Genomic DNA, 26378 nt, shown 5'->3' with positions numbered 1-26378 from the left:
CCGGAGCTCCTCGGCCGCCGCGCCGGAAGGCGAGTGCTGGGGGCGGGAAGGGGCAGCGGGGGCGCTCCTGGCACCGCGGTTTCCCGCCGGAGCGGCACGGCGGTCGCTCCTTCCGGTGTCCTTCCCGGCGGGGGCGGCGGCGGGGCGGCCATGGCGCAGAACCTGAAGGACCTGGCAGGGCGGCTGCCGACCGGGCCCCGCGGCGTCGGCACCGCGCTTAAGCTGCTGCTGGGCGCCGGTGCCCTGGCCTATGGCGTGCGAGAGTCCGTCTTCATTGGTGAGTGGAGTCCCCCCTAAGCCCTCGGATCCTTCATGCCCGCCACGCGTGCTGACCAAGCCTCCGCTCTCTCCCCGCAGTAGAGGGTGGCCAGCGCGCCATCTTCTTCAACCGCATCGGCGGCGTGCAGCAGGACACTATCCTGGCCGAGGGGCTGCACTTCAGGTAGGGCCCGGCCCCCCCGGCCCTCTCCCGGGCCCGGCGGGGCCCTCGCCCCTAACGCGGCTCTGCTCCCGCAGGATCCCCTGGTTCCAGTATCCCATCATCTACGACATCCGAGCGCGGCCGCGGAAAATCTCCTCCCCCACCGGTTCCAAAGGTGAGACACAGGGGCCACGAGGGGGGAGGCACGGGACAGGAATTCCACCATAGTGTTGGCGCTCCTCGCACAATTATGGAGTGCTAAGGGTTTGGAATAGACCTTAAAAATCGTCTAGTCACAATCTCGTGCCGCGGATAGTGACTCCTTGCACCAGACCAGGTTGCTCAAAGCCCCATCCGACCTGGTCATGAACAGCTCCAGGGCTGGGCCATCCACAGCTTCCCTGCACAACCCGTGCCAGTGCCTCACCACCCTCTCCGTAAAGGATTTCCTCCTAATTCCAACCAGAACGCCCCTCTCCCCGTGGGTGCCGCTGCTCCTTGTCCTTGTCCCATCCCGGCTGAGGGCTGCGGGGGCTCTCCCTGTGCCCCAGCCCTGACCCGGCTGTGCCTGCAGACCTGCAGATGGTGAACATCTCCCTGCGGGTGCTGACGCGGCCCAACGCGGCCGAGCTGCCCAGCATGTACCAGCGCCTGGGGCTGGACTACGAGGAGCGAGTGCTGCCCTCCATCGTCAACGAGGTGCTCAAGAGCGTCGTGGCCAAGTTCAACGCCTCGCAGCTCATCACGCAGAGGGCCCAGGTGAGCCCGGCCCGGCAGCCTCGGCTCGGAGCTGCTGGGTGGGGGGAGCAGGGGAGGGAAGGGTGGCTGTGCTCAGCTGGGGAGTGCATCCACGTGGGAAACGTGTCCCATGTACAGTTTGGTTCCAGTACAGGTATAAATACTGTGTTGGCAGCTTCCCAGAGGTAAACTGGGTCTGTTGGTGCACAGAGTGTACCAGAATGTAACATTAGGGGAGAAGGAGCTGGTTTGCTTAATTGTCCACAGGTGTCAGTGGACCAGCCTTTTAAAATACAGATCTTGGAATGACTGTCAGAGCAAATTAAGCAGTTTTGAAAGATCTGAAAAACAATGGGAATGAGCAGTTAACAAAGCACTAACCTGTCAGTGATGCATGCTTCAGAAGGTCACAGATAACTTCTGCTCACAATCACAGCATGGGTCAGGTTGGAAGGGAACCACAATGGGTCATCTGGTCCAGCCTCCCTGCTCAAGCAAGGTCATCCCAGAGCACATGGCACAGGATTGCATCCAGATGGTCCTGGAGTGTCTGTAGTGAGGGAGACTCCACAAGCTCCTTGGGCAGCCTGTTACAGTGCTCTGTCACCTGCACAGTAAAGAAGTTATTTCTCATATTTAGGTGGAGCTTCTTGTGTCCTGGTTTCTGCCCATTGCTTCTTGTTTTATTGTTTGACATCACTGAGAAAAGCCTGGCTCAGTTGTCTTGGCATCCTCCCTGCAGGCACTGATTAGAAAAGGCTTGGACTGTTCTCTGGGGGAGTGTTGCAAAATATTAGAAACATCTAGCTTTAAAATGTCTGTTGTGAAAGTTTGTATTGTAATAGTTTGCCAGGGATTCTGAGAGCTCTCATCCCTTTAGAGCTGGTGCAGAGAGGGTGTGCTGCTCTTGTTGTAAAAGGTTTTAGAAGAGGCTCTGAAGGACCAGGACAGTGCTGGAGAGGAAAAGTTGTTAGATCAAATACAAAGCATTTCTCAGCTATCAGAGACCACATCACTCATCCATGTCAAAAGAACCAAAGAGTAGAACTGAGTGTCCTTAGGTTTTGTTGTAAGAAATTATCTGCATTCCCCTGGTGAGGGGCTTCAGGGTTTTGTGCTCATCCACATGGAGTGCACTGCAGGGATTTGTTGGTCTTCATGTAGAAAGAGAACACATGGAGAGGATGGGACAGCAAGGAATATCTGTGAGGGTTTCAGCTGTGCTGGAACAAAGGCTAAGGTTAAGCCTCTGTGATCTCAGATAATAATCATTCTTTGATCTCTGGAATTTTGGGACAAACTGAATTACATTTGTCTTTTTGTCATGTATCCATCCAGTGCTTTTTATTATAAAGTTTCGTGGTATTGAAGGGATTGATAGAAAAAAAATCAGTGATTTCATGTAATTGTGCACTCACAGCTCCCTCAGGAAAGGTTTCTGCCACTCTTTAGAGTTCTGCTCAGAAACTGCTGCAGTAAAAGTAAAAGCAAATGCTCTGCTGGCCAAGCATGTGATACTGTAGCAATAGTTTCTGTTTAAGTCGATATTTGGTGCAGGACTTGTCAGGCTGCCTGAAAAAGGTGCTGGGAAGTAAGAGTAGAATAAATCAAAGTATCTAACAGCAACACCCAGCCAAAGCAGCCAAAAAAAGCGGAGTAGCTACACGAGACAAGTAGCTACTGTATTAAGAGATATGATACAGGTTAAAAAATTATGTGGTCATTTCTTTTTTTGTGTTGGAGTACAGTTATGAAAGCACAGCCTGCAAACAGTGGCAAAACCAGGGTGGATAACGAAATGCTTATTGCCAAAACTGTGGGAACTATGGAACTGGATGTAGCAGGATGTGAAAGCAAAAGATGCTTTCAAGGTTTTTTACTTTCACAGTGTTACTTGCATAGAGCAGTTTAGTAGTAACTATAAATGAGCTGTAATAGAGTTTTGAAAATGGTTTTTGTGCCTGTGGATATGTTACTCAGAGGTGGTGTAGATGTCCATGGTTTGGAGCTGGGATTGGGGAATGTCTCTCCCAATGCTGTGAGGAGCAGTTGTGCTTTGCTTTTGGAGTGCTCAGGAAGTGAGAGCACCCTGTGCTTGGGACTACTCTTGTTGCTGTGTGTGTGTTTCAGGTGTCTCTGCTCATTAGGAGAGAGCTGACAGAGAGAGCCAAGGATTTCAGCCTCATCCTGGATGATGTGGCTATCACAGAGCTCAGTTTCAGCCGTGAATACACAGCTGCTGTGGAGGCTAAGCAAGTGGGTGAGTTCCACTGGTGCCTGACAAGGGTGGATTGCCTTTGCCTTTTCACTGAGCTATTAAACAAGGAGGTGGAATTTGGGCTAGTGTGTCACTGCTGTGTCACTGTATAAGTTCAGGCACAGAGTTACAAATCTCTAAGCCTCCTTAGTAACAGAGCTGAACAGGTTTATTTTGCAAGTGTTACCAGAAAGCCGTAGCTAATGGGATAGACCACAGGAGGGACTGAGTTCCCATAACTAAGGTTCCTCTTCAGACTGGGACTCTGTCACTCACTGTGGGGGGTATGCGTGGAGGCTCTGGGTGCTGTGGGTTTTACAGGTATGTTTTGTACTTGGATGTGTTCCCAGAATGTTACTGGTTCTTTGGGAAGCAGAGCCCCTGGTCTCAGCTGTCAGGTTCTGATGGTAGAGACAATGTGTTTCCAATGCCTGTGTCCCTTCTCCCTGCAGCCCAGCAGGAGGCACAGCGTGCCCAGTTCCTGGTGGAGAAGGCCAAGCAGGAGCAGAAGCAGAAGATAGTTCAGGCTGAAGGAGAAGCGACAGCTGCCAAGATGATATCCTGCTTCAGGAGATTTTGTGGGATGTGGCTTGTGAGCTTGGCAGTGCTGAGGATCTGTCACACTGGGCTCATGCTTAGGAGACTGTGATCTGTTGATAGCTCAAGTAGGTCACTGTTCTTTTTTCCCTTCCTGCAGTCAGCTGGAGCGAGGTTTGTCTGAGGTTACAGGCCATGGACCTGCGCTTCTTGTTGTAAAGTTTAACTTTCATTGGCTGTGTGTGACCATAATCCATAATGTCCATGTCTGGGCAGGTGAAAATATGCTTACCCAAAGGCTCATGTTACTGGGAAAGAGATTGCTTTTTACCCACTGAGATGTTCTTTAATATGGCTTAGGAAGAATTCCTTGAGGGTAAGCGGCTTCTGTTTGTGGGATTTTCCTTAACTTTGGTTCCCTTGTACCTCGGGGAAGCTCTCAGCAGGAATCCAGGCTACATCAAGCTACGTAAGATCCGAGCTGCTCAAAACATCTCAAAAACGGTGAGCATTTGGGCACAGAATTCCCTTTGTCCTTTTGCAGCCCTTGTGTCCCCCCCAACCCAGTGGCCACATGATGAATTTAAGGCGAATGTGATCTGCCCTGTCCTGATCTTTGTTCCTGCCCAGCCCTTCTCTGCTCAAGTAGAGCTTAAGACTTAGCAAGGATCTGCAATTAGATGTGAGGCTCAGAGTTCATGCCCTTCATATGACATGGCCAGATCCACATCAGATTCCATCACCCACCCTCTCCTGCAGCCACCTAAAGCTTCTGGTTAGCTGCAGCTGAGAAAGGGGGACAGAAAAAATGTGGGATCGAAGGTCTTTGTGACAGAGAGACAGAATGAATGCTTCTTTTAGAAAGTCTGATGGCTCTGGGATGGGAACTATGGAAGTAGGGAGTTGTTTTGGGGAATTGCATTGATTTAAATGAGATCTTAAGTAATTAACAAGAGTGCTGTATCTGAACGGGAAGGTGGGTTCCTGGTGCTGTTCCTCTATGTGCATTTTTAGTCCTGGATGCCATGTCTGTAATGAATTTCTTTTTCAGATTGCTGCCTCACAAAACCGTGTGTATCTCACAGCAGATAACTTGGTACTGAACCTGCAGGATGAGGCCTTCACCAGGTAAAGGGGCTGGGTGCCTGGGTTTGTCTGCACCCTGCCTGGGAAGCTGCTCCCCTTTCTGGAGCTCTCTCAGGATCTTTTTCTGAGAGGACCCCAATGTCAGAGGATATAGCCAAGTAGGGAGCAGCCTCTCCTACTGTGGGAATGGGGTTTTTTGTTTAATCTCATCAATTTACTCTTGGTTTTTTTTCTTTCCCACCCTGCACCCCTTACTGCATCTGCTGACACAGAGGAAGGTAAGGCACTGCACATTTTGATCCCTTTGTTAGTACTGGAACCAGGGTGTTGCTGTTTCCTGGTGCCTGGCATGTTTCTGGCCTGGGCCATTTTGGCCCCAGCAAGTTTATTCCAGTCCCCACCTCAATTCCCATTTGTGATGTGAAACTTGAAGCTTTCCTTGCAGGGAGCCACACAAACATGTACATGGAATGTGCAGTAATTGGCGCTCCATGTGTGCCTTGTAGGGAGCCTTGCATGGGAAAGGCAGCAGTAACTGTGGAGCCTTCTCTGAGCTACCACATGTGCAGGGCATCCTGTGGTTATGGCAGACAGGGCTAGAAGGAGACAGGCAGATGATCTTGGGAATTTGTGGTGGTTTGGGCTGATGATCTCTGGGGAAGATGCTTTTGTTATTGTCCAAAAGCTTTCCAGTTCACGTGAGACCACTCCATCTCCTGTTTTCAGAGCTGTCAGGAGTTTGGTGGCTTTGACTAATCTGTCCAGTGTTTACTGAAAAACTCAGTGCCAGCTGAGCTAACAGGATGCAGCTAAAAGCTTAGATTTCTCAGAACTGAGAAGGGAAACCCGAGTTGGTTTCTTTTCTCTGGGATCTTTGATTATAACATCCTTTTTCCTCACATCTGACCAGATTCTGTTACATTTGTTCCAGAAGATTTAAGGGGCTTTGGGAAAAAAAAACCAAAATGCTTGCCTAATAGGAAGGACTTGGAAGTCCAGATCCTTTGGGTGTGACCCATACCTCAGAATCCATATTGAGGGGCTGGTACAGCTTTGCTTGTCCTTTCTGGTGACTTGTACTGATGACTCCCTTCTGTCTCCCTTTCAGTGACAGCCTCCTACCCAAAGGAAAGAAATGAAAGAAGCTGAAGATTCCTAGAACCAGCATTGCTGACCAGCAGAAGATAAGAGAGAGGATCTTTGAACTCCCTCCACTAGTATTGTTTGTCCTCACTATGAAGTTTTTAATCCAGTAGCCAGATTTTGTCCCCATGCCTCTGCTCCATCTGTGGTGATTCAGTTACAGGAATGGGCTCTGCCTCTAGGCAGCTGCAATTCCTTCCTCATCCCACCAGTTAAATTTGGAGAGGGGGCAAAGGGGCTTACTGGTATTAACCCACATGGATATTTGCCTCTAATCTTCTTTAATATTTAGATTTCTGTAGGATATCAAATTATTTTTTGGCCAAGTGAGGGAGTTCTTCTGCCATCAGCACCAGGCTTTTTTTTCTAGTAAATTTTGATTCTCTCTCACTCTTGATCCCAAGAGAACCTGGGACTGAATTCAGGACAATGCCATTCATTGGGTGCCTGTCACTGCTGGAATATCTTACTTGTGTCACTGTCTGCTCAGTGATGCTTTCAAATATTTGTAAAAATTAAAGAAAGAAAAAAAACCCCAAATTTTTATTGTGTCTAAGTGTGCTTAGTGCATGGGGAAAAAAGTGGTTATTTTATGTAGTGAGAGGTGGAACAGAGATTTTATTTGGTTGAAATTGGAATGAGGATGATGAAGGGAAAGGAACAAAAGAAAGAAATTCACTCAGGGTCAATGGCAGATCATCACAGTGTGGGGAGAGGGGAGAGATGTTTGGATGCTCACAGAGCTGTGTGGGTGACCAGGCTGGTTCCTTAGCTGCCTGTGAGGAAGGGCTGCAGATGAGGGTAGGTTGACCTGCTTTTCCAGGTCGCAACAGCATCTCTATGCTGTGTCCTGGCCTCCATTGTTACACCTTGGGCTTTTTCCCCCTCTCTGCTTTCCTGGCTGAAAAGAGAAGGAGAAATCTTCCTCCACTGACTAAACTCTCCTTTGCTTGTGTTTCAACAGCAAGATCTTGTGTCCTTTAGGGGGAGCGTCTCTGCTGTTTCTCTGGGGTGTTCTATACCAAGATTTAAGGCTTTGAGGTTATCAAAGCAGCATAGAATCATAGAATGTCCTGAGTTGGAAAGAACTCACAAGGATGAAGTCCGGGGCAACCTAGAAGTTAAACTTTAGGTGAGAGCATTGTCTAAACACATCTTGAACAGAGACAGACTCAAGGTTATGGCTGCTCCCCTGGGGAGCTTGGCCATCCTGTAAATTACCTTTTTTTCTGATATCCAACCTGAACTTTCCCCTGTGCAGCTTTGAGCCATTCCCTGTGTCCTGTTGCTGGACACCAAAGAAAAGAGATCAGCACCCCCCTTCTGCTGCCCCTGATGAGAAGGTGTTAGGTCAGCCCTTGGTCTTCTCCAAGCTGAATTAACTTTGTATCCTCAGCTGCTCCTTGTAAGTGACACATTTCCTTGCTGTCTTTGTTGCCCTCCTTTGGACACATTATAATTATTTTTATATCCTCCTTGTATTTCTGGAGCTTGAAGCTGCACCCAGTGATGGTGAGGCTGGAGCTGAGTGCAGTGGGACCCTCACTTCTTTGGCCAGCTAACTGTTCTGTGCTAGCACAGCCCAGCACAACACACCTGGCAGGGCCTGCCATCACTCAGAATGCTCAGAGCCTTTTCTGCAGGGCTGCACCCCAGTCTCATCCTTCAGTCTGTGTTCACATCCAGGATTGCAGCATTCTGGGTGCAGAATCTGGCATTTGCTCTTGTTCAGTTTTGTGTGGATGAAATTGTGGCTGTGTGCTGAATGCTGTCCAGAGGGATCTATCTAAAGCTTTGCCAAAACAAAAAAACACCCCACATCTGCCTTCCTTTTGACCGCTAGGTGGGTAGCCTTGTTGTGAAAGGTTATTACATTTGTAAGGCATGACTTTGCCTTCAAGAACTCATGCACACTTTGATCAATGACTGCATTGCCTTTCAAGTCTTTTTCTTGATAGCTTCCAGACATTTTCTCCACAGTTTTACCAGGCACCAAAGCGAAACTGATTGACTTGTAATTACCAAGATCTTCTTTCTTGCCCTTCTTGAAAACTGGGACAACATTTGCCAGCCTCCATGTCAACTTATACAGATTCCCAAGGCTGCTGATTAATAACTGAGAGAGGTCTCACAGTTACATGACCACCTCTTCAGTACCCTGGGAGGAATCCCACTGGGCCCCATAGACTTGGGTGCATCCAGTTGCAGCAGCAAATCCCATACGAGTTCCAAGTCAGCTGGGAGTTCATCATTCCCCCAGTCATGGCCATCCAGCCCAGGGCTCTGACACCCCCCTATCACCAATGTCAGAGGAAGAAGCAAAGGCAGCATTAAATGTCTCTGCTTCATCACTGTTTGGGGATGAGGTGACCCACCTCATCAAGTGACAGAACAGTGTTTCTTTTAGTCTTCTTTCTGCTCTTAACATACTTTAAAATGCCTATTTTTACCCATTGTAGTACCAGCCAGCTTCAACTCAGGCTTGGGATTTTTTTCCTTAGAGTGGCAAGGAGCATGTCTGTCCCCCTGCATAATCTGTCCTTTCCAAAGTCCGTACACTTTCTGCTGAGTTGCAGAAGGAGCTCCTTGCTCAGCCAAGCCAGCCCTCAGCCTCACTGGCTGGACTTCTGACACATTGTAACTGCCTGTTCCTGTGCTCCTGAGAAGAGGCCCTGTAAAAACTGAGCAGCTTTTATGTACCCCACTGTCCTCTAAAGCAGATTCCATGGGGACCTTACCAGCTGCTTCCCTGCAGCCTAAAGTCTGCTCTCCCCATGTCCAGGGCAGTAGCTTTACTTACAGTTTTTCTCCTATCTCAAGGACTTTCAACTCAGCTGTTTCATGATCATGATGGTCAAGACAGCCACCCCAGAGATCATGCCTGTTTACAACCAACCATCTCTTTTTACAAACAACTCCAACCTGAGCTCTCCAGGGAAGAAAAGAGGCCTTTAGGGACTTCTTCCTCTGGTGAAGCACAGCACAAGATCTTTAAAGGAACAGATAAAACCTATGGATTCCTAGTTTAAGGCTTACTGGCAATCCAAGCCATAACTAATACCTATATATGTGGACTTGCAGCATCATGGAAGCACAAACTCTTTGAACCAGCTTTGAAAATGCATTCTCAAATAGTCACCCCAAAGTATTTGTGTGTAACAGATCCTATGCAAAGGAGAGTAAACTGCTTATGACAGTGCTGTATTTCTTCATGTGCAATCAGGAAGGTTCTTGTTCTGCCAAAATTTTTTGTAGACTGGACACTATGGACACATCAAGCTCAGGATTTAAACACAAAGAAGGTTCTCAGTAACCTGAGCTTGTTCCACAAGATGTCTTCATTTTCAGGCAGAGTTTAAGCTAACCCTTGGTATGCCTTGCTTTAGGCTGTGGCAGCTGTTTAAGAAGGAAGAGAGTGGGTCCTGTCCTGTGAAGCTACCCAGGGGTCTCAGGCAAAGGTAGATGTTTCCGTAGGGCCAGGACTTTAGCCGCTTCCCATTGCTTACAAGAGGGTATCTGGCATCATGAAACACAGCATGTCCCTCCACCCATTTTTATTTCTGCCCCTTTCCCGTTTCTTCCTCTAGTGGCAATGGAATGGCAGAGCCAGCTGGGAAATGCACACACAGGCCTATGGGCTCACAGGCTAAGGGAAGCTGAAGGCTGGCACACAGAAAGAGGCTCTGTTCACAAAGTCTCTTCTGCCTTCCAAATGCTTCCAACCAACTTTCTTGCCATATCAAATGACAGCAAGCAGTGTCCTTCCTCCCAATGCATTGTGTATAAATCCTGGTGGGAAGGGGGCCCTGGAGGCCTTTGAACCAGGCTGCTGCTGGAAGTGGCAGCGTTACCAGCACAAGGTCAGAGCAACTGTGGCTTTGTCTGTTCACATTTTGAAAACCCACAAGTAAAATTTAGATATAAAAGCTGTGTCAGAGTTTGTCACACCTGACTTTCTGTGCTCAGGCTTCCCTGCTGACCACCAACACTTGAGCCTCACAGCAAGAGGCCACCATAATTAGTCACAGCTTCTGTTCAGAAGCCTGAAGGCAACATGAAATCAGGAAAACTAAGCTAGAGCCATCCTTCTGAGTCTTTTCAGGTCTGCAGGTAAAATCAGAAGTACAGCTAACACTCGGAGAAGAACACCTTTTGGGACCTGGTAGCCAAACAAACACAAGTTTATTTACAAACAAAACAGAAAACATGGCCATCACATCAAATTCTGGTATATTTACAGCATCCTGGTGAAGGATGGGATAGCAAAAGGATAAGAGGGGCAGAAGGTTGGTATTAAGGAAGGAGGAAGTCTCCTGTTGAATTGCAGAGGAGCTGAGCTGAAACAGGCCCAAACCTTCATACTTGAAAAGCTGAGGCTTCAGGGAACACAAACAGGATAAACTCTAACTCACAGCACTGGGCAGAGATGTAGCTCCTGGATTGACCTTCCTTAGCTCTTGGCTGAGAATTCCTCTGAAGCTGACACAGCAGAGGTGGGTTTGGGCCTGGTGCTCAGGGAGCAAGGGAAGGAGGGGTGTGACCTTTTCCTGCTAATGGATGATGAGAGGGCAGTGTTTTGCTGGCCTGCACAGGCAAGGGACCATGGAGTTGGTCAGCTGAGATACTGTCTCCATGGGTCACAGCACTGAAAGCTGGCACAGGAGAGAAGGGGAAGGCTTTGTTCCAGTCCAAGAGCAAGGAATGTGAGACAGGCCAGCTGGGATGTGAGCTCCAGTCCTGCAGCCCAGGTTCAAACCCCCATGGGGTCCCTGCAATGTATGATTATTTTTTCTTTAGTGAGCCTTTCAGCTTCTTCTCTGAGGAGCGCTGTTTCCGCACCTTCTCCTCCTTTTTCCCCAAGTTCTCGTACACTGTTGACTCCTCTTTCTGCCTGTAAGACCAGGGAAAAAGTGAGGAAGAGGAAAAAGCCAACCAAGCCAGCAGGCAGACTTGGGTCTCTGCTTTGGGTGAGCTCTTACTTGGAGGGTTTTCGGGAAACCTTGGGGTGTGCATTCCTCACTGCAGGGGGGTAGGCGATGTTCCCATACTCACACTCGTTTGGCTTGCCTTTCTGAGACTGCAGGAGAGGAAAAACAGGCTTAGAAGAGGGTGATCTGGAGGCACCATGGAAGAGTTCTGGCTGTTAAAGCCCACTTTGTGCCAGGATCTCAGTGGAAGTTAGTGGATTGCTGAAGTGCCTGGGCTCAGCACACTGCCTCTGCCAGAGGTGAGCAGCAGGTGCAAATGCAGCCTTGTACAGGAGGCAACAGTGGGGCAGCAAATCTCTGGAGGCACTAGAACGCCTAAAAGTCCCAAATTTCTGCTAAAGAATATTAAAACAGCAGGAGCTACAGCATGCTGTCAGAAGCTACAAGGAAAGAGAAAAGACACCACTTTTCAAATAGCAGGAAAAGATTTTGCAGCTGCAAAACTAGGATGTGAAAGACAAAGAGGAAAGAAGAGGCAAGGAAAGTCTGCTTGTCCTAACAAAGTTTGTAACAAAACAGCACTTGGTGATATTATTCAGAACATAGTTAAAGTAACTGCATTAAAATTTAACTGCTGTCCAGCAGTTCAGAAGGGATTGGTACTTGAACTGCTAATGAACTTGTCCCTTGAATTTAAAAGTCTTAGAAGAGAGGAACAGGGACACAGCTCTTACTGTACCATTGTAGTCTGTGTAAGTCTCAATGTTAGCTCAAAGCTTCTGAAACAGAACACTTGAGCTCAGAGCCAGCAGCATGCAGGGCTTAGGCTGACAGGGCAGCAGAGCCCCTTTGCTCTCACCTGGATAATTTCCAGCTTTTTCTTGGTTGCCTCTATGAACTGGCAGATGGCCATGTAGATGAACTTGTACTGGGCCTCTGTCTGCACCATCCCAGATCGCTGGGCCCTCACCATCTGAATGGTCTTCTGGATGTCAATGTCACAGTCCAGCCCTAGCAAGGAGCACCAGAAAAGCTTGCGGACATATTCACTGCCCCCTCCCCCAGGTCTCTACCAAAAGCAGCCACAGCAGAGGACAGACAAGAAGTTTCCACTCCTTCCATACTCTTTATTCCTGTATGAAGCTCCTATCTCTCCCCCTGCTCAGTATCTTTGATGTCTGGCCTTGGAGGAAAAGCCAAAGCTCAGGGAAGGCTAAAGCTGTAAGAAGTGGATATGGTAGAGAGATCCAGCAGAACAACTTTCTTAAAGCTATGGCAGGACCTTGATAGTTTTCATCCCTCTGCAGCTGAAATCAAAGGCAAAGCCCTACTGGGTAGCCCAGTTCATTTTGAGTCCTCTTACCCTTGGTGGAGATTGTTTCCACTATCATATCAATGACGATGATAGTCCCAGTGCGGCCAATCCCAGCGCTGCAAGGAGAGGACAAGCAGAGGTCAGAGCAAGACAGCTCCTGAAACAAAATGCAGCTGCTTTCTGGGGAAGGATGTGCCTCTTGTAGCAGCTTTCAGCAATGCCACAAAAGAGTCACGGGTTCAACAAGTAGAGAGTTTGGTGTGGGGGCACTGAAGAAGAAAAAAGCAAATACTGGGACTGGCATATGCTTCACTCACAAATCCTGGGGTACAGCTGGAAGCAGCAGGACAGACTTTCTGTATCTCACCCCAGATAAGGGATGGAGGATGCTTCAAACTCCAGCCTCTGTACCAACCTGCAGTGTACCAGAATAGGCCCTGCGTTGGGGATGCTCTCTTGCTTCTGGTTTATCTGGTCGAGGAAGCTGAGGACTCCTCCCGGCTCACTGGGTACACCATGGTCAGGCCAGCTCAGGTACTGGTATTGCCAGATCTCACGCACAGCCTTGCCCTGAGAAGAGCAAAGCACCCCACTGGTAAAACTGCAACCCAGTCCTGCCCCAGGCCTCTGTCCCAGGGAGAGGTGAGTCTGGAGCCAGAGAGAATCTGTCTCCTGCCCACTTCTTGGTGATTCCACCAGTGTGATTCCAGCCCAAACCACACCACCCCCAAGAATGCTGGAACAGCAGCATCATCACAGCACCCAGGAGTTCCCAGGTTTAGGTGCATGGTGGCTGTGAGACCCAGGGGTTGGATGGCAGCCCTTGGTCAGACACACTCACGTTATCCTTCGGGCACACGCAGAGGTGCCGCAGTTTGTACTCCAGCGCGTCATGCTCCCCAGCGTTCTGCACAAGGTAGGGACCGTACTCCTTGGTGCTGCCCAGCTCTGGCCAGTAAGGCACACATTTGTTCTGTGTGGGCAGAGGGGGCAGGGTGAGGGTGGGCAGAAGGCAGGAGAGACAGAAAAAGCAGAACAATGGTTGACAGGGAGGAGAGACACCTCCAGACTGGTACTTACCCGGCCTTTTTCCACCTCCCGTGTTGTCATCACGATAATGCGTGTGTTCTCCTGCCACACCATTTGCCACAAGTCATTGACTGTGGCATCCAGGCAGCCCTGGCTGGCGATGTAGGTCTTGGTGCACTCATCTGGGCTGATCAGGGTGTTCTGAGTGCAGACAGGGGAGGGTCAGGAGGGCTGCAGGAGCAGCAGACCTTGCCCTGCTTTAGCACTGTTCTGGACAGGCACACAGCTGTCTTTCAAGAATCTCACCTTGACATAGTTGGCATTGATGTAGTCAGATCCAGGTATATTTGGGTCCCTTCCCTGGAGGATGACTCTGGAGTGATCAACTGGGGGTGCAGTGAAAGAATGAACAGTGCAATGAGATACTCCATGCACAGCCACACAGAGCTCCTCACTGCCCTGTGCCACCTCAGTCATGATTCCCAGGGATGCCCCACAGCCTCAGCTCTCCCTCTGGGTTCAGACCAATCTCACTCCATCCTCCCATCTCTCTGCCTCTGTGATGGACCATAGAAGCTAATGAGTCTGATGCAACCCTCCCTCCTTCCTTCAAGGACAGGAAAAAGCTGTGACCTTCCTCATCAGCTCTTAAATCGTCAGTGCCATACACATTGTAACCTGTTCTGGAGGACAGGGATGGCTTGGAGGGAGGGATGACTTGGACAGCTCTTCATTGCCTGTCTGTCCATTTATTTTTCTTTATAGTGGAGAAGCAAGACTCACAGGGCAATATGTTCTTGTATCGGTTCTTGCTCTTATTTTCAGGTCTCTGGCCCTCATGACGGTCAAACAGGTGCTTGGCTTCCTGTTTTTGCAGGCTCTGAGAGCAGAAGAAAGAACAGTCATGGCAAGGTCACAATGTATGACAGGGGAGGTGGGCACTAGGAGGCACAGTGGTGGTGGCTCTGATGACACATGGGCACGCTGTGGGGGAGAAGAGAAGTGAAAACCAAACCTAGACTTGAGAAGTCTAAGGCTTGTGCCCTTACTGTCTTGGTGACTCACTCTCCCAACCATAAAAAAGTGCATTTCTACATCACTGGGTTCACTTAAAGATGAGACTCATTCCCCAGGGGAACTGGTTCCAAACAGACACTTCTTTCAGAAATAAATTGACAAGACACAAGAAATTTGTGTACAGGAAGAAATCGAGGATGGAGAATGAGGTAGTGCATGCAGAATTCCCAAAAAGCCAAATAATGTCGCCCAGAAGTTTCTTACATCAAATTCCTCCCAGAATCCAGCCTTGGACGTCTCCTCAGACAGACTTGTCTTCTTGTTCAGTTCGTGCACTCTGTTCTCAATGTCAGCAGCATTCACCCTCGTAGCATAATAGGGCTGGGGATGGGGAAACACAACAGGTGAGAGAGAGAGAGAGAGAGAGAGAGAGAGAGAGAAAGAGAGATGCTGCTGGAGAGCAAAGTGTCCTCTGTGCACCATGGAAAAAAGAAGGAAAGGGACATAAAGCAGAAAAAAACAACAAATCAGTCCCCCCCGAAAGGGCGTCTAAAAAACAGGAAACTGGACTTACCTGCTTCAGGTACACAAAGGAACCAGACATCTCCTCAATTCCAATCTTCTTGAAGTGCTCCACCAGATCTGTCAAGCTGTCAAACATCTCAGCCCCTCCAATTGTGTAGCGTCCATTCTAAACAGAGGAAGAATGTGTAATGTCTCACTCATAACACTCAGAATCCTGGAATAGTTTGGGTTGGAAGGCATCACAAAGGGCTGCTAATTCCAAACCCCCTGCCATGGGCAGGGACACCATCCACTAGCCTGGGTTGCCCAGAGCTCCCTCCAGCCTCACCTCAAACACTTCCAAGAATGGGGCATCCACAGTTTCTCTGGGAAACCTGAGCCAGTGCTTCACCAACCCCACAGTATTTTTTCCTATTATTCCATCTAAACCTGCCCTATTTCAGTGTGAAGGCATTCTCCCTTGCTCTATCACTCCATGCCCTTGTAAAAAGTCCCTCTCCAGCTTTCCCATGAGATTCCTTTGGGTACTGGAATGTGCTGTAAGATCTCCCCAGAGCTTTCTCCAGGCTGCAAACTCCCACTCTCTCCACCTGTCCGATGAATAAAGCTGGTAAAAGGCAGGAAAAAGGCAATGCTGGGGTTTAGATCCATAGGCACCACCCTGCATCATCTAGGAAAGCACTTCCTCTGGCAGGGAGGACAGAGAGTTTGTCCTGAGCACATGGAGTTCATGGCACTGTGCTCTCAGCGGATCAAAGCCCAGAGAAGGTGTATTGACCTCCTATCCCATTTAAGGCCAGTTGCCTTCTCTCCATGGAATCTCATCATCCCACATGAAAAAACAGGCAAAATTGTCACAGCCATTTTGGTATCATCCATCAGACCACTGCCTCTCCTCCTGCCTCCCACTGCTCACCTCACACATGATCTTGATGTGTGTGACTTTGAGCCGCGCCCCAGAGGCACCGGCTGCCCCCGCTGCAGCATCAGAGCCAGGCTTAGGCTGGTCAGTGAGCACAGACAAGACAAAGTCCCCAGGTTTGCTGAGGCTCTCCCGCACCAAGAAGGTCCAAGGGGTAGCTTTGCCCTGGAGCAGGGACTCAGCTGCAGGGCCTGACAGATGCCCATGGTACCACCTAAGGAAAAACAAGAGAGGGTTAAAAAAGAGGTGGGATGCGGGAAGTGGATGCCCTTGAGCTGATGAGTGAAAAACAGCAGCACTGGGGAAGGGTGAGGGAGGAAGAAAGGAAGGGGGAGACAGAGAGGAAGGAAGAAGGAGCAGGATCTTGGGAAAAGCAGATGAGACAGAAAGTGGAGAGCCAGGCAGAGGAGAAAGAAGAAAGAAGAAGAAAGAAGAAAGAAGAAAGAAGAAAGAAGAAAGAAGAAAGAAGAAAGAAGAAAGAAGAAAGAAGAAAGAAGAAAGAAGAAAGAAGAAAGAAGAAAGAAGAAAGAAGAAAGAAGAAAGAAGAAAGAAGAAAGAAGAAAGAAGAAAGTGCAAGGGATGAGGTGGAGACAGAAGGGACCTAGGGAGCAGAAGGCTGGTACTGGAGGACACAGTGGGAAAGCACCAAGTGTGACCCGTTGTGTGACACACACAAAGGCACAGGTAAGTAATACTTTCTGCCTGGAACACTTGCTGGGAGAGGGCAGTCTGTGTGTTTCAGCACCTCACAGTATTATTGGGACTCCTGCCTTACTGCTGCAAGGGGCTCTGGAAACTCAAACACCAGGGAAACAAAAATAAGCCTCCACTATGTCAGAAACTCTCCCATCAGATTTAGCAGCTCCCGGATGGTTGTGCTGAGATCAGATCCATTAAAGAACCATTCCAGCAACTCCTCTTTCTGAAACTCAGTCACCTCTTCACTCAAAGGATAATTCCCACTCTCTGAGCACACCACACTGCAGCAATCACCCTGAGCACCAGGAGCTGATCCATGTGCACACTCCTGTCCTCAATACAAACACTCAGCAGCTCCTTCTCTCCTCCTAGCACAAGGTCAGGAGCATCCCCATTTGACCAAGGTGTTCCCTGCCTCACCATCGGGATGTGGGAATGGATTTATTTCCATGGAGCAGCTAAAACAGGGAAGGCCTGGCCTGGTGAACTTCACATTGTTAGGGGGCTATTTGTTCCCATGAACTGAGATGGAGTCCAGGAGGCCACAGCCCAGTCACAGAGGCAGCCGGGGCATTTATTCATTCTCCCCTGCCTCCGATCAGAGCAAGGGGTTGCTCCACGTACGGCAGGAGGTTCACACAGTTATTACTGGGCTCAGCAAGTAACTTTTGCTGACCCTCACCTCATGTACTGCAAGAAGCAGCTGGTGACACTCAGTGCACAGCTGTCATTAATTTCTGAACCTCCTCTCAGAGAACGGTTCAGCCACCATGTGCTCAGGTGCCACCTTGGCATCAGTTGGCGCCTCCTGCCCATCAAAGAGGTCTGCCAGCCTCCCCTCCCCACAGGGAGGAGGGGGTTAATGGGTCCCACTCCTCCCTCCCCCAGCACAGCCCAGCTCTTCAAAGCCACGTGACGGAAAATCACTTGGGGAGAGAGTGAGAGGAGCTTTCGTAAGAGCCCGAAGGGGGAGGGGGTAAGTTTCCAACCGCAGGAGGAAGGGAGGAAACTGCAGGGCCACGAAGCAATAGCCTTGACTGGAGAGGACAGCCAGCAGCAGACCTGCCCCTCTGCAGCCTGACCCCAAGCAAGCTGGGGTGTGCCCCGATGTTTCAGCCTCTCTGCTCGCTGCCTCCAGGTGCCCAAGGAGGACCTGTGCAAGAAGGAGTTGTCACTCCAGAGCAAGGCATGACAGCTCCCCCGAGCTGCATCAAAGGGCCTGAAAGCAAAACGCAAGGGCAAAGCCACCTGATTTGATTTAGGAACTTGGTGTCAGAGACACATGCAAAGCGGGGACAGGAAGGAGACTAAGCAGGCCAGGAATAGCAGGGGAACATGGTCCTGCTCGCAGCTACGTGAGTCACCCAGGTTTAGAATAACCAGGGAGGTTTGGGGCACAACTGAGGGCTTCCACACAACGCGTCCCTTCACAGACCACTGCAGACCCACAGCGGACACCGCAACCTTTTCTTTCAAAAACAGCGTATAAATAGCAAAGGCAACCGGAAACCAAAAGTAAAAATAGATCCCTGCTAGGTCTGCTGTGATGGATCAAGGTACACACAGCTATTCCTGGGGATGCTGCCCCCATGGACACAGAGGAGGTTAAGAAAGGCAGGAGGCATTTTTGGCAGGATTTGCTCTGGGGATGCTGGCAGGACATAAAGAGGCCAGGAAACATTTAATCACAGGCACAGCAGCTCCATGCTGTCCCCGTACCTCTCTGTCGTGGGGTCAGAACAGTTGAGCGGGTATCTCAAGTCGATGATGGTTCCATCTTTGTCCTGCAGCGAGCCCTGTTGCTGTGTGTAGTACTCCACCAATTCTGACAAGGTGGCAAACTTCTCCCCTCCATACAGGTCATAGAAATCCCCAGTATTCTGGATGCGGATGTGGGTTACCTGATCACCAACCCTGTGGAATAAAGCACAAGGCAGTCCAATGAGGTGGTTGGGAAAGGGGCAGGAAGGTGTCCTGCACTACCTCCCACCATGGAACCAGAGCAAACCATCTCTGTGAATGAAGATGACTGGAAAGAGAAGCTCCTTGGACGACTTGAGGGAAGCTCTAGAAGACACTGGGAAGCTGAGGTCATTTTACAGCTTGAGAAGAACTCAGAGGGACAGAGGCAGGATGAAGAAGACGCCAGAGGACATGTGAGGATCTAGGCAATCTGTGTATGTAACACTGCAAAGACAGAAGCTGGGGTCCAAGTTACTGACCGGACTGAAAGGGAAAAATCCCCCTGATTCCTCCGACTGGGTCTGGCCAGGAAGCTCCCATGGACACCTCGTCCCTTCAGTAAGGCTTCAGCTTCCAGCCCACTCAGGTCACGGTGAAACCACCTAGCAGAGAAAATAACAGCAAGACCAAGTGAATAAAAAAAGCCAGGCACTATTGTGGAGATCTGTAGGATGCAGAATGGTCCCTGGCCAGCATCCCTAGGTGAAAGCCAGCATCCCTCTCCATGCAGCATCCCTTCCTGCCTGATGCCTGCCCCAGCCTATGGATGGTTCCCATGAGAGATACAGCTTCCAGGGCCATCCTTGCCCTCATCCATCCTACTTCCCTGGTCCCATTCCTCACACACACAGACCTCTCAGACCCTCTTACCTCACCATTGTGGAGGGAGAAAGCAGAGGCGGCCAAGTGGCTGCCACCAAAGCAACGCAAAAAACAGAGGAAAAATCAGTTTGCGCTGGAAGGGAAAGGGAAGTCGGAGGTCTGTGCAGGGGCACCCAACGCCACGTTGTTCCTGCGCCTCTTGGGAGCTGGCCATGTATCTCTCCAGGAGCTGACTGTCAGTCCATTCAGGCCCTCTCCGTGCACCTCTCCCTGCACAGGTGCCTTGCTCCCTGGCCCGCTGTGCAGCGCTGCTAGGCAGGGGCAGGCGCGAGCCCGAACACAGCGGGGCACACACGGCTCCGGGAACAGGAAGCGCTCTGAGCCATCCACTCCGCAGCCCCGAGCTGCTTTGCATACACTTCTGCTTCTCCTTTTGTGTCTTTCCTCCCCATAGCCCCTATTATTTTTGGGTCCCTGTCTTTAGCACCCAAGAGCTGACTCTTCGCATGCATTTTGGGTTCTGGCCATGTTCACAAAACTCAGTTCTGCTTGTCCTCTGCTCCCCTTTCCCTCCAAAAGGCCAACGAGAAACACAAATGGTCCCAAATGTCCTACATGCTCTGTACAGGCATGGGGGAATCTGTGTGAACCCAGAGCTGCAGACTTCAAGGTCCAGGCTAGTGCTCTGAGCACAGCAGTGCCTGCCTGAAACCAGCCTGCCACGGGATGGGACTGACATGGGCAGTGGTAGCTCAAAAGGGATGGGGAGGTTGGGAGAAGGTGGTGAAGCTGCTCAGGAACGAGGCAGAGACCAGGACAAACAGCTACAGGGAGCCCACACAGCACTGAGGGAGCTGAGCCGAGGACCTTCAAAATCCCAGCACCCCACACTGAGGCCAAAGCTGACAACCTGGACAGCCAAGTACAAGAAGGAAAACCATTCCAGTCACCTGGCTGTGTCCAGCTGTGGCCCATGACTGCCCTGCCCACAGCACTCGCTTCAAGTCTGCAGGTCTGGTGAAAGAATGGGAGCTAAGCCGTGGCCTAAGAGTGCAATCCAGCTGGCAAAGGAGCCTGGCTTTTCCCTGGGGCCATCTCAGCTACCCTGTGCGATGTGGGCAGCAGGAACAGCAAGAGCCTTGCTCATTTCAAGCAACAGCAGCAGCTGCATACTTCCCCACATACCACCAGACTGGGAAATCCTGCAAAAAGATGAACAGGCTGCTAGCTAAGACTTAGACAAAAACTCGTGGCCAAGACAGAAACCAGCAACAAAGGGAAGTACAGGAGAGACGAGTGGGAAGCTAAACTTCATTGCTAGAAAGGCAACCCAGGCACCTCCAGAAGCTTCCTTAGAAATGCTTCTGGTTTCATGCACATGGTGAGCTGGGGTGTGGTGAGCTGCAGGCAGCCAGGGGTACTGACTTAGAACTGATATTAAAAACCAAGGAGATTTTAAATGCACGGGAGCAACTCAAGGGAACAACTTCTGCACAAAGTTGTAGAAGTTGCACCAGAAAGGCGGCACCTAAATCAGTCTAGCGGGAACAGGAAACAAGTGTTGTTTATTGCCAAGGGAGAAAAGGCAGGAACTTCCAGGGAGCAGTCCCAAAAAATAATTCCTGATATCAAAATCATATTAGAGCATGCTGAGTCGATATGAAGCCAAGGCAGACAAAAAACAAAACTTAGGCATCCCTGCACCCTACACTGAAGGAGAAAATCTGTCTGAGGAATTGAACATTAGCTGGACACAGGGGAACAGGGAAAGAAAAAGGTGGCAAAGAGCCCAGACCAGGATAAGAAAGGGTGAGAGAGCACTTATCCCATGTAACTCAGCATCTTGCAGAAAGACAAGCCACAGGGTGCAGTGTAATCTCTTGACAGTATTTTTGTGGACAAAAACCCCATATCACATAATTTAGAGGATGAGTTTATGCTTTCATTTTAGGAAAGGAGTGGATGCATGCAGCTGCCCCGGTGTCTTTGATCTGGGCCATCCAATTAAAAACTATCAGTAAGGGAGGGAAATGTCACCACAGAGAAGCCATCAGTCGGTATCTTCGAGGCTGCTCTCCCAAATGGCTGCAGCACGGAACAGCTGAGCCACTAAATATAATAAGACTATAATTGAGCCACTAAAACACTTTTTAATCTAATTAAGAGGTCAAGAGATTTCAGCAAAGAGACTACTCTTACACTCTTTGGCTTTCAGTACAACACAGGTGTTAGAACTTCTTGTAAATCCCTCGTGGAAGCAGGCCCCAGCTAGCGCAGTAACAAATTTACAGCAGAAGATAAATGAAATAGCTAATTAAAAACCACACATCTGGATTGCTGCAAGAAAAAAAGGCCCTGAGAAACTGGAAATGATCCAGCATAATGCCACTGATGCAGTGAAGAGCCTGGAACATAGCAGAGAGCAAGCTGGGCTCATTCAACTTGAAGAAAAGATGCTTAAGGAGGGATTTAACACTTGTCTGAGACAAGCTAAAAGGGGCCATGGGGGTTTAGAGCTGATAAGTCAGGTTCTTTTTTGTGGGACACAACCAAAAGACAAGAGGCAACAGGCATGACTTGCAGCAAGGGAAATTCTGATTAGGTATCAGGAAAAACTGCACACGTGCTCCCCCCCAAGGGGGTTCAGCACTTGCCACAGGTCTCCAGTGCAGCGGAGGAGCCTCCACCCTGGCAGGTGTCAGGACTCAGCCAAATGGGGCCCTGAGACACCTGAGCCAGTTTTGGGGCAGCAGGGGTGGCACTAGGCAGAGCAGAGGTCAAAATGGTTGTCAAAGGAAGAGCAGAGAGAAAGATTGTGTACAGAGTTTCTTTTGCCTTTGTACTTCCTAAGCCTCTGTTCGCAGCTACTTGTAGTCAGCTGTCAAATGCATAACAAATTTTGCACCCTTTGGCAAAGAGCTCCATTGCTCAGTTACAGAAACACCCCCTCCTTTGACTCATTTATAACCTGCTCCCTGCCTCTTTTTTACCACCTGGTTGTTGCAAAAAAAGGAAAATCAGTCTGTGGTTCCTGTTTCTCTCCCCTTGCTCCAAGCTACTCGTGGTAACAGACCTGAAATATCCATATCCATCCTCAGGCTGAAGACTCCAGCCCTACTAAGGGTTCTTTTTGTACAGAACTATTCTACACCTCTGACCACCTTTGCTGTCTCTCTCAGAGATATTTCCAATTCTGGCATTTTGATTTGGAGATAAGAGTGAAAGTGGGCACAGAACTGTGGTGTTCAAAATGTTGGTGAGTCATGGACAGTGGTGATTTCTGATGTTCACTACAACCAAGCATTAAGATAACAACTGCATGGACTTCTATAATCAAAGAGGGATTACCATTAGTTCACAGTCATTGTTTTATATGCAATTTTTGTATTATTTTTCTGTATGAACATTGTTTTACATAAGCCTTTTCATCTGCTGCTCTACTGCCCACTCATTCACTGCCATTAGGTCTTTCTGAAATTACTCACAAGTCAACTCCCACCCTATTATCCTGAATAACTTTCTACCATCATCCAATTTTCTCACCTCACCAGTATTTCCAGGTCACTTGGGAATATACTGAACAGCCTGTATTTCAGATAAGGCCCCTGTGATCTGACCACTGATGACTTCCCTTTGCTGTAAAAATGGGATGTTAATTCCCACCTTCCATTTACTATTCTCTAGTATTTCTTTACTCAAGAAAATCTTCATCTTCTTTTTTTTTATCCTGTGATTTCAGCCTTTATTTAAAGACTTTGATGAGAGAGTCTTTGCCAAATTCTTTAAATCCAAGCAAACTGTACTGGCCAGACCTGCCTTATCCATATGTTTCCCAAGTCCCTCAAAACCCTCCAGTTTTACAGGACCATATTTACCTTTACAAAAGCAGATGCTGGCACTTTAGTATCACATTCATTGCTCTCCCCATTATACTGTGCACCCTCCTGTTCAGATAATGACTTTATTGTTCCATGCTTCTCTCACATTTGAGGGGGAGCTAATTTGGAGCCCTTTTTGAGAATGAGCATTGCATTTGTCAGTCTTCTTCTTGTAAATCTCAGCACAGAGATGATTTCAGACAGGAGGTTTTGCTGTTCTGTACAGAAGTCTGCTGTAGTTCAGTCATTAGTGCCGAGCAAAGGCTGCCTGGGGATGGGCTGATGGACCATCTTCCTGTGACCTGCCAAAGCCATACGCTCTCCATCAGGCCTTGGGGCTCCAGCACAGTGCAGGACCACTGTGGTTGCCCAAATTCTTACCAGAGAGTAATGCCAGTGTGAATCCCATTTCCTGACACCCTTCCAGAGCAAGACACCTGTTTGGACTGACCACGAGGATTGTAGGTACCATTTTTTGTTCCATAAAGGGCTAGGAAAGACTGCAGCAAATAAAGGAATAACCAGCATTTAAAAGGCCAGGCAGCTGACATCTCTCTCTGCAAACCCATTCAGAGATGCTGCAGCTGCAGGGTGGCAGAGGAACTGCAGCAGACTGGCCATCACAAACCCTGCTTGCTCCTTATCAAAGTGAGAAGAAGCAACAGTAATGATGTAAAGCACAGCGAGCTCCAATCCTCTGGCTACCTCTAATAGGCAGCTCTTATTAGAAACTGGGCGTTTTCCCCTTCTGCGCCTAATTCCTACTGCTGCTATTTTTATTTTTCTCACCAACAACTCTTGTTTTCTTGCCCTAACTAGCATTCACAGCACTCACCCACGGGATGGCATCAGGTTCTTGTCTCTCAGATCCCCACTGATGGAGGACTGACAGGAGCTGGTGGAGGAAGTACCACAGCCCTCAGCCAAGGGGGGGTCCTACTAAAGAAAATAAAGCAATATTGGAATTACCAAGAAAGGATGTTGAAACGGATTTGGGAGGGAGATCAAAGACCTGGATAGAGGAGGGATGGCGTGGCACCCTGGCGGCGGGGCGGGATGCTCATGGCGGTGAGTGCCGGGGCGCTGGAGCAGCAGCTGGCCGTGCCTGCGGGTGCAGCACCTCCCGTGACTCACCTGAGCCCGATGTGCACAGGCGAAGCCCCGAACTCCGCCTGCTCCCAGGCGGAATAAGGAGGAGGTAGCTCCAGGTCAGGAAAACCTCAGGCCTCAAGCCGCGGGCTTAATTTTCACCATTTGCAAAGCACTTCCTGGACTGCAGTTAATGAATAATCAAAGGGGTGGGGGAAGGCCAAGGCCAGGCTCGGAGAGGTAGATGGAGACGGAAGGGACCGACTGCTCTTCCTGCCTCCCATCCACTGAGCTCACGCCCTCGCTGGCTGCATTCCTGCCCGCTTTGTAACTGGGAGCACAGAACTCCCGACGCAGCTCCCTCACACCTGGCTTGCAGCTCCCTGCTCTCCCAGGCCTGGCTCCTTCACTCTCAGCCCCTTTCCCCTGTTCCTGTCGCCAAAGACCTCAATTCTTCCAAGGACAATAGGGACAGAGGGCAGGAGGCTACAAGCAGACATACCTGATGTCCCTCTGAATGACACTGCAAAGAAAACATTGCAAAGGAGCAAGGCTGCACCACTAGGTTGATCCCTCTGCAGTCCGAAAAAAAAGGTGAGATAAAAATTTTACGTTGTTTATGTTGTTGTAATCCAGGCTGCAGCCAAACGGGGCAAGCCCAGCCCTCCCACGCTCGGTAGCTCCCTGCTGCATCTCTCCGCTGCATTTTTCACTAAGGATAATATGCTGGATTGCACATTCAGCCACAAAACAAGGGAGCAGGAGTAAATTAGCACTGACCCTGCTGCGACAGGGGCCTCAATGGCACTTACAACACCTGCTGAACAGCACTAATCGTGTTGAGGGACACATTATGCTTCAAACAGCACGTCTGAAAATGCTTGCCCTTGTAACGTGCTTAATACCTGTCTCTCTGATACCAGATCCTAGGGCTTCACACCGAGGCTCTGCACAAACCTTTTTGCAGAACATGGTGCCTACTGGGCCTCCCAAAAGAGCGTCACAAGTGTCATGCAGAGAGCACTGCTGTACCTGCCTCTGCACCAGGGAGCAGCACTGCCGAGCTCACGGCCATTCATGAAACACTGGCATTTTCAACATACGCTTTATTCGCGAGCAGACACGCGAGCAGACACGGAGCATCCCATTCCTTCCAGGACCGCGTCTCCCTTGTTCAATGCCCCGTTCCCAGGGCTGACAGGACGTGCACCTCGGAAGCAGGGCACCAGCCGGAGCACCGGGAGAGCTCCGCGGGCTCAGGAGGCAGCAACTCCGCCGGTGCCGGCCCCGTGTGGCGGCAGCGTCATGGGCGGCAGGAACATGGCCTTGAGCTTGCCGGACATGCTGGCGATCTCCGGGTCCTGTGACTCGTAGGACTTGATCAGCCGGGCGAATTTCAGGACGCCTGCAAGGGAAGGGGGTGGGCGGGACGCCCCGCTGCCCGGGCGGGCCCGGAGCATCCCGCCCGGCGGGGGAACAACCCACCTTCGCCGTCGCTGCTGAACCCGTAGGCCTTGATCACGTCCTGCTGGATCTGGGTGGCCACGGGCAGCAGAAACTGCAGCATCTTGCCCATGTCGTTGCAGGCGTTGTCCCGAGCTTCCTCCATGCGCTGCGCGTTCTCGGGCGCCCCGAACGCCTTGATCACCTCCGCCAGCACGGCTGCGGGACACGGGCACTCAGCCGCCCGCCGGCCTCCCGCACGCAGCGGCGCGGCACGGGCCCTCGGCCGCCGGCCCGCCCGGGACGCGGACCCACCCGCACTCACCCTTCGCCTGCTCCGCGCTCAGCGCCGGCGGCACCGGGGGCTGCGCGGAGGCCGCCATGGGGCGCGGCGGGGAGGCCGCGGCTGCTGCCCCACACCGACGGGCACCGGCTCCAGCCCGGCCCCGCCCGAGCGCGCCTGCGCCCCCCCGCCCCGATCTGTCATTGCACCGCCTGTGGGAGGGGCTTCCCGCGGGCGCGGGAAACCTACTGGACAAATTCTAAAAGAGCTGAAATCACTGCCGGAAACGGCGCACGGGCGAGGAACCCCTCCGAGCCGACCCACCCCGAGGTGAGGGCGAGGACCGCTCTTCTCCTGGGCCGTTTCCCCTGCGGGTCCCCGACACGACGCCGCCCGCCTGCCCCGCTCAAAGCCGATACCGGCGGTCTCCGGTGCCGTCAAACGGGCCAGCCGTGCCGTCCGGACCGTATGCAAATTACTCGCTTCTCATTGGCCCGCCGTGC

General features: G+C 50.4%; 3 protein-coding genes and 1 non-coding gene across 7 annotated transcripts; 1 reads left to right on the top strand and 3 right to left on the bottom strand.

The window, feature by feature from the left end:
* Nucleotides 1-84: 84 nt before the first annotated feature.
* On the top strand, nucleotides 85-6722 carry PHB2 (prohibitin 2). 2 transcript variants are annotated; one of them, XM_059466597.1, is made up of 9 exons: nucleotides 85-277; nucleotides 358-442; nucleotides 517-596; nucleotides 996-1180; nucleotides 3290-3419; nucleotides 3869-3972; nucleotides 4380-4457; nucleotides 5005-5317; nucleotides 6148-6722. In XM_059466597.1, exons 1-8 carry the CDS (start codon nucleotides 151-153, stop codon nucleotides 5083-5085), a joined length of 870 nt encoding a protein of 289 aa, XP_059322580.1. In that variant the 5' UTR covers nucleotides 85-150; the 3' UTR covers nucleotides 5086-5317; nucleotides 6148-6722. The 2 variants fall into 2 exon arrangements, with proteins under 2 accessions (XP_059322580.1, XP_059322581.1); XM_059466598.1 differs by having other exon boundaries at nucleotides 121-277; nucleotides 361-442.
* A 3610-nt stretch (nucleotides 6723-10332) lies between these two features.
* Nucleotides 10333-25040, bottom strand: PTPN6 (protein tyrosine phosphatase non-receptor type 6). Of its 3 annotated transcripts, XM_059466341.1 has the most exons (16): nucleotides 24195-25040; nucleotides 23896-23999; nucleotides 18840-18962; nucleotides 18337-18531; nucleotides 15913-16132; nucleotides 15046-15162; nucleotides 14736-14852; nucleotides 14238-14334; nucleotides 13761-13840; nucleotides 13506-13655; nucleotides 13267-13398; nucleotides 12841-12995; nucleotides 12474-12541; nucleotides 11970-12121; nucleotides 11162-11259; nucleotides 10333-11073 (listed from the first exon to the last, which is right to left on the bottom strand). In XM_059466341.1, the coding sequence occupies exons 2-16, from the start codon at nucleotides 23907-23909 to the stop codon at nucleotides 10965-10967; spliced, it is 1827 nt and encodes a 608-aa protein (XP_059322324.1). In that variant the 5' UTR covers nucleotides 23910-23999; nucleotides 24195-25040; the 3' UTR covers nucleotides 10333-10964. The 3 variants fall into 3 exon arrangements, with proteins under 3 accessions (XP_059322324.1, XP_059322323.1, XP_059322325.1); XM_059466340.1 differs by having other exon boundaries at nucleotides 23896-25040; XM_059466342.1 differs by lacking the exons at nucleotides 23896-23999; nucleotides 24195-25040 and adding an exon at nucleotides 19231-19773.
* Nucleotides 25041-25240: 200 nt separating this feature from the next.
* Nucleotides 25241-26141, bottom strand: C2H12orf57 (chromosome 2 C12orf57 homolog). The gene is made up of 3 exons (XM_059466343.1): nucleotides 25918-26141; nucleotides 25635-25811; nucleotides 25241-25554 (listed from the first exon to the last, which is right to left on the bottom strand). The coding sequence occupies exons 1-3, from the start codon at nucleotides 25973-25975 to the stop codon at nucleotides 25406-25408; spliced, it is 384 nt and encodes a 127-aa protein (XP_059322326.1). The 5' UTR covers nucleotides 25976-26141; the 3' UTR covers nucleotides 25241-25405.
* LOC132070437 (U7 small nuclear RNA) lies at nucleotides 26095-26155 on the bottom strand. The gene has a single exon (XR_009418001.1). It is a non-coding gene; the product is annotated as a U7 small nuclear RNA (small nuclear RNA).
* Nucleotides 26156-26378: the final 223 nt, after the last annotated feature.

The sequence above is a fragment of the Ammospiza nelsoni genome, chromosome 2, assembly GCF_027579445.1.
Source record: "Ammospiza nelsoni isolate bAmmNel1 chromosome 2, bAmmNel1.pri, whole genome shotgun sequence".
Lineage (NCBI taxonomy): Eukaryota > Metazoa > Chordata > Aves > Passeriformes > Passerellidae > Ammospiza > Ammospiza nelsoni.
This window is presented reverse-complemented; position numbering and strand designations above follow the sequence as displayed.

Coding starts and splice junctions, on each gene's coding strand:
- PHB2 (XM_059466597.1), top strand. CDS start 151: ATGGCGCAGAACCTGAAGGACCTGGCAGGGCGGCTGCCGACCGGGCCC. Junction 443..516: donor GCCGAGGGGCTGCACTTCAG/GTAGGGCCCGGC, acceptor CTGCTCCCGCAG/GATCCCCTGGTTCCAGTATC. Junction 597..995: donor CTCCCCCACCGGTTCCAAAG/GTGAGACACAGG, acceptor CTGTGCCTGCAG/ACCTGCAGATGGTGAACATC.
- PTPN6 (XM_059466340.1), bottom strand. Junction 16,133..18,336: donor TCTGACCCCACGACAGAGAG/GTACGGGGACAG, acceptor GTTTTTCCTTAG/GTGGTACCATGGGCATCTGT. Junction 13,399..13,505: donor GGGAGGTGGAAAAAGGCCGG/GTAAGTACCAGT, acceptor CTGCCCACACAG/AACAAATGTGTGCCTTACTG.
- C2H12orf57 (XM_059466343.1), bottom strand. CDS start 25,975: ATGGCGGCCTCCGCGCAGCCCCCGGTGCCGCCGGCGCTGAGCGCGGAG. Junction 25,812..25,917: donor GAGCGCGGAGCAGGCGAAGG/GTGAGTGCGGGT, acceptor CGTGTCCCGCAG/CCGTGCTGGCGGAGGTGATC. Junction 25,555..25,634: donor GTTCAGCAGCGACGGCGAAG/GTGGGTTGTTCC, acceptor CTTCCCTTGCAG/GCGTCCTGAAATTCGCCCGG.